Raw genomic sequence first — 15,803 nt, forward strand, 5'->3', positions numbered from 1 at the left:
CAGCTGCAGCTACGGAATCCTGATTTGCAGCTGCTCCATGGGTCCAGCGCGTTCAGTTTTGAACCGCGGACCGACTGGCCGACTTTGCCTTTTTTTGTCTTCCACGCAGCTTTTATTCGGCTTCAGACAGTACACAGCATAATAATTGAAACTACTGTGAACAAAATGATTTAAAATTCGAATTCTGTATGCACATACGGTCCTGCAATATACGTGGTGACCTTTTACAGACGATCCTGTATGTACAATGCGAGTGACCTTTTGCGGAAGACAGTGTCAGCAGCAACAATCAGTAACTAAATTTGTAGCATTTTTCACGTTTCCCAATATATTTTAATGGGAAATACGTAAATAAGCTGCTTGTCCCGGCCTCACGCACAAATATTAATTTTTGCAGATTATTCTATCTGTAAAACTGCTATAAAAATGTTTAATTCAACTTTGTATTTATTCATCCTCTTTACAAGCCAAAAACAAATTGAAACAATTTTTGTATCTCCGTTTATTATAATTCAGTTTAATTCTGTTTTAATTTCGATGTCATAAACACAACGTTCCGTTGCTACATTTATCATTTATGCACGGTAAAACCTGGAAACTACACACACTGAAGATTTTATTTTAAAGATTTCATATTAAAAGTTATGAATGCAAGTATTATATGGACACTGGACACAAAACTAGCAAAACGCAATAAAATAAAACATGGCACTGACAGTATATTCGCGCTATATGCGCTCGTACCTCTTCAGAAGGCACATACCAGTTCTTTTAATTAAAAAAATGCTTTTCATGAGTAACAAACATGTTATCAATTCATCTGTGCATGTATTGATCAAAAACGCTTGCATGACCTTTTATTCTATAGAATACGCTACGCCGAACTGACCTCTTCGTCACAGTCCGTCCAAGCATACTATAACTATACATACACTATGTCTTCGTACCTCTGGTCTATAATTAGCCAGTTCTGTATACTAGGGTAAAGTCAGTAGCCCAAAACTGTACATATCTAGCCTGCATGGCGCATAATTGTATTATCAATTATTACGAATGTACGCAATGTATATATATTATGTACGCACTATATACAAGTACAAACTGGTGTCACAGTAAACAAAATTAGTGAGCTATGAAACCTATGCAAACGAATCAACGACTAAAGAAATTATTCATGATACATTACCGACGGCACGCGGAATTTAAACATATAGGCTACTTTGGTTTTGCTGTTTTAGTGCATTGATCCACAAATTATGCCGTGACCTACAAATCCCGCACCGCTGCAGAGCGGCAAATAGTAGTTAGAAGAATTATGAACCCGAAAAATTACTGGGAGGGTGGTAGCATCATTATTTATGGACATCTTTCGAAAGCTAATAGCCAGAAACGAATTAAACTTTGCAGGCAGTCAAGTGTTACAAAGTAGTAATAATTAGATTAACATTTTACTTGTATATTGGGATCGTTTGCATATATTGCAACTTTAGCAGACTGCACTATATAAGCGTGCTCGGGATGTATACCAAAAAAGCACTACCTCCAGTAGTTTGCAGTTCGGATATAGCCAACGATTGTTGCAAAATGTCCCTGGTTTATTTATCGATCGCCGTGATCTGGCTGCAAGTCGCCGTGCAGTGGTCGCGCGGGGCGGTGATTAGTTCGGAGATGATGCACAACCACAATCGAGATCCTCGAGCTGTGCGCACCACGAATACGGCGTACGGTTTATGGCCAAACCCGCAGGCTATCCTTTATCGCATCGGCGCCGGATTCAGTAAGCAGAAAACAGTACAAACATTACTGCATATATACTGCATATATACTAAGTATAGTATATATGTGAGTGTATATGCATATATATATATATATATATATATATATATATATATATATATATATGTGTGTGTGCATACATGTATATATACATATGTGTGTGCATACATATACATATATAATATATATTGTTGAGCGAAGCTCGCCTTTGTACATATTGAGAAATAAAATCACTAATATATAGTACATACATATATATATGTGTGTACGTATGTGTATATATATATGTATACATATATATATATATATATATATATGTATATATATAGAAGTATACCTCGGACGCCATATAGGTGTTACACAATATCCACACATATGCATCGCGCTATACGGCTGTGAATATAACATCTGTATGGCGTCCACGGTATATACATATATAAATTGTATCAGTAGACTAACATAATTCGATGTTCTCAGCGATTTTTCTTCCTAGCTGCAACCGATACAGCCGGGATTCAGGCAGCGATGGCCCAGATCTCCGCCGACATGAATAACTGTATTCGCTTCCAGCCGTATACCAACGTGACAAATGCCGGAACCGATTTCATACAGATTTCCCAGACTCTGAGTAGCCCGACCACGTAAGAAGCTTATGTTCTGGCTACTAATATTGTAGTATAAACAGAGACTGCCAAAAGCTGTAGTCCTACTGCAGGGCCTCGGTATCGACGGCCACATGCTTCTCGTTTCCCGGTCGGGTGGTGCGCCAAGCCGGCAACGGGCAGACCCTCCTTATGGTGGGCGGAGTGGATGGATGTCTGAGCAGCACACGAGAAATCATGAAATATCTAGGTCAGTACTATCATTATACTGTCGGGAACATAAGAAAAAGTTACGTCATCAGAATCTTTTGATATTCAACACACTTCACTACACTTTGCAGTTAACTCTTTGGGAATTCGCAATGAGATGAACAGACCGGACAGGAACGGTGCTATTCAAGTGGTAAATTAAATTTTGGCTTTACCGGTTTACCGGAAATGCTAGTTAGGTAGTAGCGCTGGCATAAACCGCTGTCTGTCAGCGTTTTTTTAGTGGGTATGCAATACAAGAGCGCAAATAATTGCTTATGTGTAAGGTCATAAAGATTTTTGTTGCAGAACAGGCATATTTTTGTATACAAGTATTGTATTGTTTGTGTATCATAGAGTGAAACGTAACATGGTTGTCCTTTATAGGTAGCCGACAATCAGTTAAAACCAGGTGAGTATTAAGCACCCTATCTACAATAAGCTTGTAGTTGTTGTCGCTGTGTGGTTAGCAATATGCGTTTTCTTCTAAGAAACCTAAGAAACCTAAGAAACCCAGTTCTTTACTAGACCAGACTGTGATTTCTCGTAAGAGATCCTAATGGTGGCTTTTTTGAAGATCCCTGTTCAATGTACACACTGACTGCCCGATGCTGCTAAAACTGGCTCGTTGCAGGCTTGCAGAATTTGGGCATTACCACGATCTTACCAGCCGCCACAACGACCCTGCTGACGACGAATTTTGATTACAAGAGTATTACCATGCCCGCGGTGACAAAATACGTTAACACCGGGAATCTGTATAGTGCGGTGGGCGGTGCGGCGCTGCCCACGACCGGCAACACCGCACCCGGCAATCTGGCCCGCCTCAGTCAAGGAGACTGTCTGGGCTTGCGCATCCTGTATCCTACCACCTGCACGGCCGCTGTGGCGCCGTGTCCCGACAGTAAGGGGTTTTTTACACATAGCCTACTTCGGGTTTTCTTTTATTTCGGTCACTTTAAGTATACGTTTTCATACTTCGGTCACCTAGTGTTCAAATTTTCTGGCAAGACAAAAATTCCAAATATGAATAGTTTTGATAGTAAAAACTTGGCTCAATGAATTTCCAAGCATAAAGGTAAAAAAATTTGGACCCGTGCAATGTAAAAGAACCGCTTTTCCACGTTTACGAATTTCAGAAATTTTCAATTCCAACATTTTCGATTTTGTTTTGATGGCTACAAACTAAAACACGTTGTGCGATCAGCAGCTATTCACGTGGCGCGCCACTTGGGGGGTGGTGTAAGTGACCGGTGACCGAAATATGAAACCGTGTACTTAAAATGACCGAAATATGAGACACATCCAAGTACGGCTAGTCAAGTGCAGCGCTAATCTTGATAATTAACTGGTTGTCCACTGCAGATTACGGTGGCACTGGGGCGTCCACTGCCAACGCCAATGCCGCCACCGGCACCGGCACCGGCACCGTTATCAACGGCACACCAGGAGGGACGCCACTGGAGCCGCCTCAAACAGGGAACGTTCAGTTCTAACTCTGCCCCCCGCGCCAGTTTCAGGCTAACAGTATGCATTGATATGAATTATTATTGCATAATATTTATCCTGAAACTGGTCCGCTACCCAGAAATTTTAGTTGATAGCATAATGTTGTATGCCCACTGATAGATGTTCATTTATTTAAGTATACGTCTGCTCTCATTGATACACGTTACCCTGAGCCTGCTTTATAAGTACCGGAAGTGCAGCTTAAGTTTTCATATACTTCTTGTAAAAAGCTTCGCACGGATGTTGATGTTAAGCAAACAATTACAAACACAGCAGGCCGAGTCACCATGATCACCTAATTTAGACCTAGAGCTTCAGCGCACCCCGCGGGATGAAACAGTATGTATTTCAAAACTCGAAAGATGCAGAATATGTCGAAAGTGAATAAATTGTTGCATATTAATTTTTAAACAACAGAGAGGAAAATCCGCAGTATTAAATACCCACAAACTGACAATGGAACTGATATTTTATCTATTTATGTACGTCAAAATTGTATAATATAAAAAACAACTTGCCCCATGCTTTTTTAATGCAGATTTAAAAAAAACTACTAAATCAATTAGGTCATGGAAATATACAGTAATACGAACCACAGCTAAAGTTGTATAGGTGGAGGCTCCACCGTGGAGCCAAGCATTGCATTGCTGTACAGTTTATGTACAGAAAATGTTGCGCAACAGCGGCTGCATGCAGGAAATTTAGAAAAAGATTATTTTTATTATTTTTACCTTGTCCTTGTTTTCTGCTCCTACTGTCCGTTGATTTGGCACTTTCGAAACCATATTTGCGGAGACTAGGACGATTTTCGTTTCCCAATGAAAAAAGATTCCAGTGTTATCCGGGAAGTTTCACGGAAGGCTATAATTGTTCTCCGCGTATTTCCGAAATGATTTGCGCCACCAAGCTGGTATTGTAAATAAACAGCTACAAGCGATAATAAAGCGATTTACCTGTGTGGGCATAATCAGGGCATTTGTTTTGAAATAGATTATTCACGTACTATATACACTGTACATTTGCATAGTTATGGGTGCATATGGCCGGTCTGCCAGATAGTCAGTTCCGACCATAAATAATAAGCAGTTCATGAAACTCGAAATGCGGTTTGCAAATAGAGCGAAAATTATCCGTCACGGAATGGTTACCCACATATTACAACATCTCCGGCATTACGGCATATGCGCATGCACTTAGTATATGCCAAGGTCTGAAATCGTTAGCATCAGAATAATTATAGGTAATTTATGACGCCTGCATTCTTCGTACGTGATTTACAGTCGTTAATCCAAGACACCGCTCCCAATTCGTAATAGCATTTACGTAATCTATGTTTTGATGTACATGTGCAGAAGCATTTTGGCCAGTGGGGGCCAATGCCAAAACGACGGCGGAATTTTCTGCCGGCGGAAATTTTGTGTGGTCAAAACGTCGGCGGAAATTCTCGTGGTCAAACTGCCGGCGGAATTTTCGTAACTTTTAATTTCATTTATTGTGCATATTCTGAAACAATTTTGCAAGAAAAATGTATCTTACATAGATGATAGATCCGAGAGTCCCGTTTTCAATGCCAGCCTTGTTGTTGCGCCGGCAGTTTGCACAGAACGCGCGAACAAGTTCAAGAGAATACCTGAGCCGCGCAAAAGAGACAAACAAGGTATTTGACAATGGCACTGCGGCGAAGACACTGACGTGTGATCTAGTCTGATCCCTTTGGCGCCTTTCCTGGGAAGACTCACAACTTCTCTGAATATAAACTGGTACAGTCAACCCAGACGAGGAATCTCTACATCTACGCGTAGAGATCTCGTGGTCAAACTGCCGGCGGATTACCTGATTGGTATTCGAGCACGTACGTAAGTTGTTAACTGTCATTGTGTTTTTTGTTTGCTTGTGCTTTTTTGTAATTTTTCAACTTTTTAAAGCTGTAGCTCTCGTTTGTTATTTTTGACTGTTTATCTGCCGAACGATGGAGCATATTTATTTTGAAACTAGCAGTAGCAGAAGTTTGTTTGACAAAATACATGGATACATAATACATAGAATGTCCAGCTTGTATTTACTGTATGAATTAGTTTACCAATAAGTTGGTTCTGTATCAATTCGCGATTTCCGTAACAAGTGCATGTTGAGGAAATTCCGCCGGCAGTTTGACCACGCAAAATTTCCGCCGGCAAAAAATTCCGCAGTCGTTTTGATCACAATAAATTTCCGCCGGCAGAAAATTCCGCCGTCGTTTTGACATTGGCCCGATGTAGTTATGAGTTTTATGACTCCTTTAATGCGAAACAAACTAATGTATGTACAATTGTACTGTTCAGAGTGCTTACTGTACAATGTATGTACTGTACATGTACAGCATTCACGCTCATTGTTTTCTCCTAAAACATAATTAAACGAAGCTATCCAGCCTCGATTCCGGTTTTCTACACGGGCACACAAATCAAAATGTAATTAATACGCGCTAATTATATAATTCATCCAGTTATTTCTGGCTTTCTTTCTAATCAATGCTGCAACAAAGAAATCCCCACCAATAATCTGCGAACCTAAAACCAAAGACAAATAATGTGCGAACTAATTAGTAATCGTTTTTACTGCAATTTTTGAGCATCACAGAACAATTGTAGAGATACAATCATCTGTGCTATTGCGTGGCGCGGCGTAGTATGCAATAACCCTGACTAAGTATTTGTCGCTGTGTTAATGCGTTAGAAATTACGGGACAAGTTTGTGCATACGCGAAAAGATACCGGCGGGTGGTCTGCCAGTCATCCGGATAGCCCAGACTGCGCACCCAACGCCCATGCAACGCCGTGACCTTTGCCAGCATTTCCTCGGTGATTGGCGGGCAGTGTTCATTGAGGGCGCACATGTAGCGACTGGTCACGAGCATCGTGCCGTCACTACAACGCAGAAGCAGCCGCGGAATGCGGATGGACATCTGGTCAAAGCACAGGGCAGGCGACCTCGCTGTCAGGTGTTTCGTCAACTTCTGCTCGTGTTCCGGCAGGCGACGGACGACAAAATCCGCGCCGTGAAACACTTCGTACGCTGCGAATCCAAACAGGAGCGACACGGTCCAGTTGTACAGCGCCACGAAGCGGCAGTTGCGCTGGTACAGCAACGGCACCAGTGGTGCCGTGTGCTGCAGTCGCTGCTCCTCCTGCCCCGCCACGCTCCCGTGTCGGGAATTGACCATCTGGTCGCGGAATCCCACCAACAACAGCCTGGTCGGTATGCGGTCTAGAAGTTCTGGTCTGGTTGACATCCGTCAACACCGTCTGATACTTCTGCACTGCTCTCCAAGTCAGGTCCATTGCGACATAAGAAACCTACGATTTCCTTATATACAGTAGTTGAAAGAACTAGCTATATTTCGGAAATTGCATGAACTTGCTGTAACTGTAAGTACTCCGACACTTTACATATTCTGGCTTCCTTTGAAGCTCGAATATAGCTTCGGCTCCCGAATAGTAGAACGCGCCCCCTACACCGAGTTTCTGAGAAATCGTCTGTCTGTTTGGGATTTCGTTAGCTTCTAGGCTGAAGTAGAGGAAAGATTGCTCTTTCTTGTTACACCAAGCAAATTTTGAAACTCGTCATGAAAATATGAAAGACAATTTTCAATGCTATAAGTGCTCGCGCTCATGTTGAGATACCAAGTAAAGTTGTGCCAGCCGTTGTGTCGTCCTACTGCTAGTACTGCCTCGTACACGATGCTACGCCAGCGAATACAGAAATTCGAAAGAACAGTTGGATCGCGCCAGCAAGGGCGGTTGCTCATTCTACCCAGAAGACGAATAATAGCTGTCACAAAAGCTACAGAAAGCCGCATTTACGTATTAATGTTCTGAAGTATGTACTGTACTGTACGTGAGTTATGTGCTTCGAAAAATTAATACGTTGATAACTATAGTAAGTATTTGGTAGTCGTTATATTAGGCGGCGCGGCAAAGCTTTAAAGCAACCACTCTTCCCTGGATGGACATGGCATGGGGTGGAGTAACGCTTTGCGTTGTATGCAAGTGCACATTTCAGAACGGTCAGCAGTTGCCTGGTTGAAATATCCTTATTCAGCCAAGTGTTCCCCCCCCCCCCTCCCTCATGCAGAGTCAGACAGGAGAACCACACGCTCGACTAGCGCGTTGTAGCCTCAGACCTAGGCTTTCGGGAATCTACATCCGCTGCTCAGTCTTTCTCTTTATGTACCTGAGGTACAACAATTATACAATAACGGAAAACATCGCATTTTTTCAACATCAAAATTTCATTAAACTTTTCTCCTCCTTCCATTGTTCCCAAAACCGATGTCGCGTTGCCTCGCTGAATTTCAAGCGACAATCGCTGACGTAAAAAATCATGGGAACGTCTTTCGCCTGCTCAGTTGATTGAAATTTTGTGCCGGCGTCGCTCCCAGTATAATTTTTATATGGTTGGTGTTTTTTTCAGAATTTTACGGACCGTACTGTTTCCATAAAAAGAATCTGAAAACCGCTTACAACAGCTTACGCAAAGATTACAGGCAGACATCAATATATGATTTTGACGAAGTGGCATATACGAGTAATAAGAAAAGAACGAGCAGAAAACAAAAGATGAAAACGAGAAAGGTCAAGAAACAGGTTTAGTATTAGCTGGGGTCCGGGGATAAAACAGACCCGGATACAAACGAGCCAGGATCACAAGAACCATATCGCATTCATTACTTATAAAGATCAAACGACTGAAATACAGTGCCGGTGTAGTTAGAATAAAACTGCGCGTTTAGTTCCTGTTTACTTCGAGTACGTCCGGAATTTATCCCTTCGATCTAAGGTTGTTGGGTGATTCACACAACGAATACTTCGTTGATAGCATATATGGCGAGTTTGCTCAGTGTGGACACATCCAGCAGCCGCAAGTCCACATCCTGCCATAATCGCGGGCTGCCGTCGGCATTGAAGCCGCTGAACCTGCAAAACAGGGGAGAAGGATCAAGAAATGGCATTGTGAATGCCAGACCAAATACGAACATCAGAAATATACGGGCAACATAAGAAACATAACATAAAAAAAAGTAATGGATGCACGTGCTCTCGTTGGCGTACACTGCAAGATAATCGCGAATGCTCTGCCAGTCCGCGGGATAGGGTAGGTTGCGCACCCAGCGTGCATGCACAGCCGTGACCTTTGCCAGCATGTCCTCCGTGACCGACGGGAAGTGCTCATTGACGGCGCACATGAAACGGCTGTTCATGGGCATGGGACCGTCGCTGCATTGCAGAAGCAGCGACGGAATCCGGATTTGCAGCTGGTCCAGGTCCAGCGCGTGCGCCTCCTCGGTGAGGGGCTTCATCATCTTCTGCTCGTCTTCCGGCAGGGGAGGGACGACATCCTGAAACCAACGCCCGTGAAGCACTTCGTAAGCGGTGAAGCCGAACAGTCCGGACACTGTCCAGTTGTAAAGCGCCACGCGGTCGCAGTGCTCCTCGTACAATGTCGGCATCACCGCTGCCTCGTGCTGCAGCCGATGCTGCTTGAGTCGCTCCCAGTTCCCGGATGCGCAGACGATCTGGTTTCTAAAAGCGATCAAGGGCAGATGGATGTCCAGGAAGTCTAGGAGATTTGGTAAAGAGTATGCGCGGTCCCTGGGCACGGCGGTGAGAATGGTGAGGCTGATGGCGATGCCGGGCTTAACTGAGCGGCTGAGCAGCACGGCCAGTTTGTAGCAGTTGTTGCAGTCTACCTTCAGCTGCACACAGCTTTCCAGGCTGAGACTGATGTGTTGTGCCATGCGCGGATCATTCAACAGCAACTGCCACAGGAAGCACACCCTGTCGGAACACTGATGGTGTTAGGCAACAACTAACAAGCAACTCCCTCGTTTAAATTTGACCAACGATTTTGATTTTCGCATATTTTGCAGGTCGCTTAAATAAGTTCTCATATTTTGATCACACAAGTCTCCTGTTATCTACAAACAACAAGTTTAAGAAGGTCTTTGTTAGTCAAAATCTTCGCTCGTGCAGATCACCAGCAGGCTTCGTAATACACAAACCGAAATTCGAAAACCGCAAAGCGACCAAAATAAGATAAAAATCGAATAAGAAATACTGCTCCACAAAAAAAAGCAATATTGATCCACATGTTCCGGGCTGTGTACGCTTCTAGCCTTCTACCAAGTAGCGCACTGCTGTTTCTCCCAAAGGTCACAACTTAATAATTCGTTCGATATTCGTCTCGTCTCCGTTACTATAACGGGGCCAATGCGCTTACCGTTTGGCTGTCATTTGTGAATGCAGGTCCAGCTGAGCAAAGACGGCGCTTAAGAGGAACGGTGCCAACTGGCTGATGCGGGCGGTCGGCTGCAGGACATCACTCTCCCAATCTTTAGCATAATTTGAACATACAATTACTATTAGAACAGCTAACAATTGTAAACTGAAGAGGGTTTGGGTACGAAGCGGCTTTTGGTTACACTGCCTGGCATAACATATCCGTCAAAATCCGCCTTGAATGTTTCCTAAGTGGGACTACAATACCAGCAATGCATTTTCAGCATCCTTTGAATTCTAATTTTGAGCATTCATAAACTGCCTTTTTGTTATAATATGGACCCGCGATCGGTTAAAGAATGAGAAGGTATTACCAACGAATGTGCAAGTTGTACATATAAGCATGTCGGTTTTAATGGAAAAAGTTAATGAAAAAAACCGCTTGCAGATTCTGCGAAAAAAACTGTATAGAACTGCAACATGTAAACCGATTTGCGAAGGCCTCAATCAAATACAGAAACCTTCTCAGAAAGTACAGGACTGGACATCCGTCTGCTTGGAAAAATCGGACCAGTTCTATTTCGGAAATGTGGCGGAAGCCAAAGTTTGACGAACGGCAACTTGACGGACGTAACATAGTTTTAACGCTTTACCAGTAGCACTCCTTATAATTATAAAACATTATTAAGAATTAAACAATTTTAAGTTTTTAATTTAGCAACAAAACCTGCCGGCAGCACTGCGTAACGACCTTTCGTAACAACCTCTCGTAATGGAAAGTTTCGTTTTCGTTGACAGAATTCGACCAGAAGCATTAGTCTTGAATACAGAGGGCCTTCGCTACGATTCTGTCAATTAACCTGCTCGCTACGGAGTCAACCATGTAACTAACCAGGGAACATTTTCCGCCTCCAAATTCAAAAAATTCTCATGTTTTGTAAAATGGTAGTGTACTATTGTAGTATGCTTAAAAAATATTTTTAGCTGCCATCGTCAAGGGGGCGTGGCCAGACAACAATTAAAAGTTTGCATACTATCATATGCTGTGTATTTGTGTAATGCAATGCAGTACAAGTTATTCGTTATTATTATGTTAACTTTTTCCTGCAGCAGCGTGGACTTTTGCAGCTGTCCGCTGTCGTGAAATGATGTAAGTAAAAGAGGCCACTTGCGTCGGCTCGGGCCATTGCTGCCCGTGTGCACATTTTCAAAAATTTGTTACGAAGTACAGCACAGATCTGTGTATTAGCAGAACAAAGCTTTTGCACAACTTATTGTTCACAACACAAACCGATGAAAATTTTCCAAAAATGTATAATCAGGCAGCAATGGCCCGAGCCGACGCACGTAGGCCTGTTTTACTTACATCATTTCAGGACAGCGGACAGCTGCAAAAGTCCACGGTGCTGCAGGAAAAAGTTAACATAATATAGTTACGAATAACTTGTACTGCACTGCATTACACAGTATAATATGATAGTATGCAAACTTTAAATTGTTGTCTGGCCACGCCCCTTGACGATGGCAGCTAAAAATATTTTTTTAAGCATACTACAATAGTACACTATGGCGTACCAAACGGGCCAGAGTTTTTCCAGACAAATGCTAATGACAAATGCTTTTTAGTTTTCAATCAAATGTTACTGACAAATGTTTTTCGCTACCAGACAATTGTTTTTAAAAAAAATTTAAGACAAATGTTTCTGACAAATGCCAGAACTTTCAGACAATGTTACTGACAAATGTCAGAAACATTCAGACAAATGTTACTGACAAATGTCAGAAGCCTACCACCGCAAATGTCAGAAGCCTACCACCTTCGGACTGTGTGGTTGCGCACTGCGCAATGGCAAAAAATGTTAGAGTCTGTAGTCGCGCTTCCGGTGCACGAGACGGCAGTTACAATCACATCAAAGACATTTGTCTGTAACATATGTCTGAAAGTTTCTGACATTTGTCAGAAACATTTGTCTGTTAAAATTTTTGTAAAAACATTTGTCTGGTAGTGAAAAGCATTTGTCTGGTAGTGAAAAGCATTTGTCTGGTAGTGAAAAGCATTTGTCTGGTAGTGAAAAGCATTTGTCGTAGCATTTGTTTGATACTGAAAAAGCATTTGTCATTAGCATTTGTCTGGACAAACTCTGGCCTGTTTGGTACGCCATAGTACACTACCATTTTACAAAACATGAGAATTTTTTGAATTTGGAGGCGGAAAATGTTCCCTGATAAATGGTAAACACAATAACACACTGGACATAGTACTGTACTTATCCCGTTGCTACGGCGCATTATCCGTACGGTAGGACTTCATTCCAGATACTCGTACAATATTTATAATTTTGTTCGAGTACGTACTTGTACTGTACATACTCAACACTTTTACTCCACAAGTTAGTCACCAGTGTACCGAGATGGGGCGGATTTTTAGTTGCGAAATCGCATCAGTTCCGTGAGATGTGATGGTCTTAAAGCCGAGGACCAACAGGTCTTTAGTTTTCACAACGTTCAAACACCGGAAAGTGCAATATGTACTGGGGCATTGGGTAAACGGAGACCGGTGATTTACCGTCCGGTTTACACAGTGTGCTTCCCGGATTGACCATTGCCAATTCGAACCACCTCAATCTTCGCAAGGCGGGCAATTTATTTGTGCCCGTCTTGCTAACAATTGTAAACCTGACGGTGACCAGTTGACTAACCGGTTTCATAAGGGATAGTTTCACTGGCAGCAAATCGTCCACAACGGATGGCCGGAAAGTTAATCCGCTCGGCCAGATGTGTGTCCAGCACTTGCAGTAACGTCGTCGCCGTCCATTGCTCCATGTCCTCATCGGCAATATTGATGGTGATGAACATGCAGCCATCCCGTTCGATGCGCAGATGGAAGCGAGCGCAGTCATTCCTATTAAACAAAATCGGTTTATCCTGAAACGCATAGCGAAGGTGCTTGATGATGCGGTATTTGTCGGAGGCATCGGTTAGAAGATGTTGCGCCCGGGCGAAGGGAACGAAGTGTTTAGTGTACAGCACACCGCTGCGCCGCTCCAGCAATGACTGACCATGGGGCGGCAACTCCGCAGCCACCTGCCCGATCTCCACCAGTCCCCGGGAGTCGGAGGATTTCACGGCAAACACTTCACAATTCTGGCAACCCAGACACGTCCAACCCTTAAGGATGGCGGGACGGAAGCGCAACGGGCCATCCTCTGCATCGCGCCGGGCAACGTACGCCGGGACGTTGTCAGCACCTTGGTTGCCCGGATCCTCCCAGTAGAACGGCAGCGGCCAGATGCTGCCCATGTGGATCCAGCGCGCCGAGACCTTGGTCGAGTCGAAATGGATGAAGGCCTGCTCGCCGTCCATATCCTGAATGTATCCCAGGTACCACGTGTCTTCCGGATTGCGGACGACGACCGTGTTCTGATGGCTCATCTGGTTGGTATCCGTCAACACCGGCCGATAACGCTGCTGCGCTCTCCAAAGCACCTCCATCATGACCTAAACAAGCCATCTACCGTAGTTATTAATGTTTTTGTCTATAGTAACGTTTTAAAAAGTAACTACCCTTTTCGGAAGGACATGGCCTCAGAGTATTACCGACTAATTGTAAATCAAAACTTATTTATTAACGCAACGCTGTCGTTGTACGAAAAGTGTAAATTTCTGGAAGGGTCGCCATAGCCGAAAATTCCAAAATGCACTGGGTGAAATCGACATGTACGGTTGACCGATTCCATTGGGTTCCAGCTGCCTCAATCGGCATTCTCGAAAGCTATCGCAAGTCACCAACAACCGGCTGTTCTTTGGATGTCACCAACCTGCGTCCACGAAAGCCGCTTTCCTTATGAGCAAGCGTCTCACCGGACCGCACTGATACGGTCCAGCTGACTGCGATTGAACAACGGGAAGCTTGTGGGAGCTACAGCAATTTCCCTTTCAAACCTTCGAGATCGACAAGCTTGCGACTACCCGGAGACAAGTGGAACAAAATGAGTGAAAAATTACGTAATCTGTCATCGAAATTTGGAAATACTGTACCTTCTGTCAACTGATATTCAAATCGCGGATATGCGTTATGTACACGCCTTCAAAATGTACCGTGTTATGTCCAGCATATACAAGAATGTGCAATTGGAACGGTGTTAATGATTTGTGAATAAAGGATAAATATATAAATAGGCTAGGATAAATAGCCGTTGGTCGACTAAGTTATCACACCGTCGCGTCACCAACGGCTGCGGCTCACCGTTCCTTTGAAAAACTGTATAATAACCTGCTTCAATTATGCTTGCGTACTGCATCATCCATCGCTGCTGACCGTAAAAGACCGGATTTATAACCCGGATTGTCTTACAGCAGCGCTGGTCGCTTTTTTGAACAGGGTTTCATCCTTCGGCACGCATAACTATTTTAGGCTATGCGGCATAACGCAGAATCGTTTTTTTTAACGTGAACAAGTTCATTACTGAAACGATAGCGCCGTACTTTGTTAGCGGGCGTTATTACTGCGTTAATTATTGATGTAATAATAAGCATAGCTTTGACCATAATAAGCACTGTACTAAAACAGGAATCGCGCGTTCGGCTAATCCAGATTAGCGAAACTACACATACACCATATACACACACTGCTCGCAATGGCGCTCCTAACGTTAACATGTAGCCCACTTTCCCTCGCATTCTGTAAAACCGCCGTTGCTGAAACGTTAGCATCAGATCCCGTGAACGAAACACTGGTGCATAAGTTTTTCACAAAGGACATAATATCTCTACAACTGCATGTGTGTTACAATGCGCAAAGGGACCACAATGGCGATGAACCCGTCCGCATTGTTTGCTGATTTTATTATTCAGTTTCCGAATCGCGGACCGACTGGCCGCTTTCCATTTCTTCAGTCTCACATTCAGCTTTTAAGTATTAGACATCAGCCAACACACAAAATAATGATAGAAACTCGTTATAAGAATATAGAATTTAGTATATACACGCAGTGCTACAGATACAACGACGTGGTGACCTTTTACAGACGACCTGTGGTATTCGATACGTAACGACCTCTGTAGCAGAGGACCCCACCAAGGATATCTCGCGGCGGCGGACCTTCTGCCGGCCGTTGGCTGCAGTGGATCCAGCTGCACATGGCCACGCCCATGCGCCAGCCCTGATAAAAGCGGAAACGAGGTCTAACTCCTTTTGAGCTTGCAAAAAGGTCTAACTCCTATTGAGCCTCTTTATGATCCCGTCGGTCGCCATCTTGTGACTTTGAAAGCTTCCTGGCTACCAGACCCAGAAATCTCAGTACTATCTGTACCTTTGGATGGAAAACGACGGGCCGTATCAAGGTGCAAACCTGGGTACTTTGCAGTTAAAGATATTAAGTGCACACTGAGTGTTTTCCAGTCCCGAAGC

At 43.5% G+C, this 15,803-nt stretch overlaps 1 protein-coding gene across 1 annotated transcript; it reads left to right on the forward strand.

Moving 5' to 3' along the window:
* The first annotated feature begins 1,546 nt into the window (after positions 1 to 1,546).
* On the forward strand, positions 1,547 to 4,427 carry LOC129598053 (uncharacterized). The gene is made up of 7 exons (XM_055495797.1): positions 1,547 to 1,777; positions 2,270 to 2,417; positions 2,492 to 2,628; positions 2,720 to 2,781; positions 3,015 to 3,039; positions 3,262 to 3,531; positions 3,993 to 4,427. The coding sequence occupies exons 1-7, from the start codon at positions 1,585 to 1,587 to the stop codon at positions 4,121 to 4,123; spliced, it is 966 nt and encodes a 321-aa protein (XP_055351772.1). The 5' UTR covers positions 1,547 to 1,584; the 3' UTR covers positions 4,124 to 4,427.
* Positions 4,428 to 15,803: the final 11,376 nt, after the last annotated feature.

The sequence above is a fragment of the Paramacrobiotus metropolitanus genome, unplaced genomic scaffold, assembly GCF_019649055.1.
Source record: "Paramacrobiotus metropolitanus isolate TYO unplaced genomic scaffold, Prichtersi_v1.0 Parri_scaffold0000113, whole genome shotgun sequence".
Lineage (NCBI taxonomy): Eukaryota > Metazoa > Tardigrada > Eutardigrada > Parachela > Macrobiotidae > Paramacrobiotus > Paramacrobiotus metropolitanus.

Excerpts from the sequence above, each read along its gene's own strand:
- LOC129598053 (XM_055495797.1), top strand. The coding sequence starts at position 1,585 with ATGTCCCTGGTTTATTTATCGATCGCCGTGATCTGGCTGCAAGTCGCC. Across the intron at positions 3,040-3,261 it reads CGACAATCAGTTAAAACCAG|GCTTGCAGAATTTGGGCATT; the intron begins GTGAGTATTAAG and ends GGCTCGTTGCAG. Across the intron at positions 3,532-3,992 it reads TGTGGCGCCGTGTCCCGACA|ATTACGGTGGCACTGGGGCG; the intron begins GTAAGGGGTTTT and ends TGTCCACTGCAG.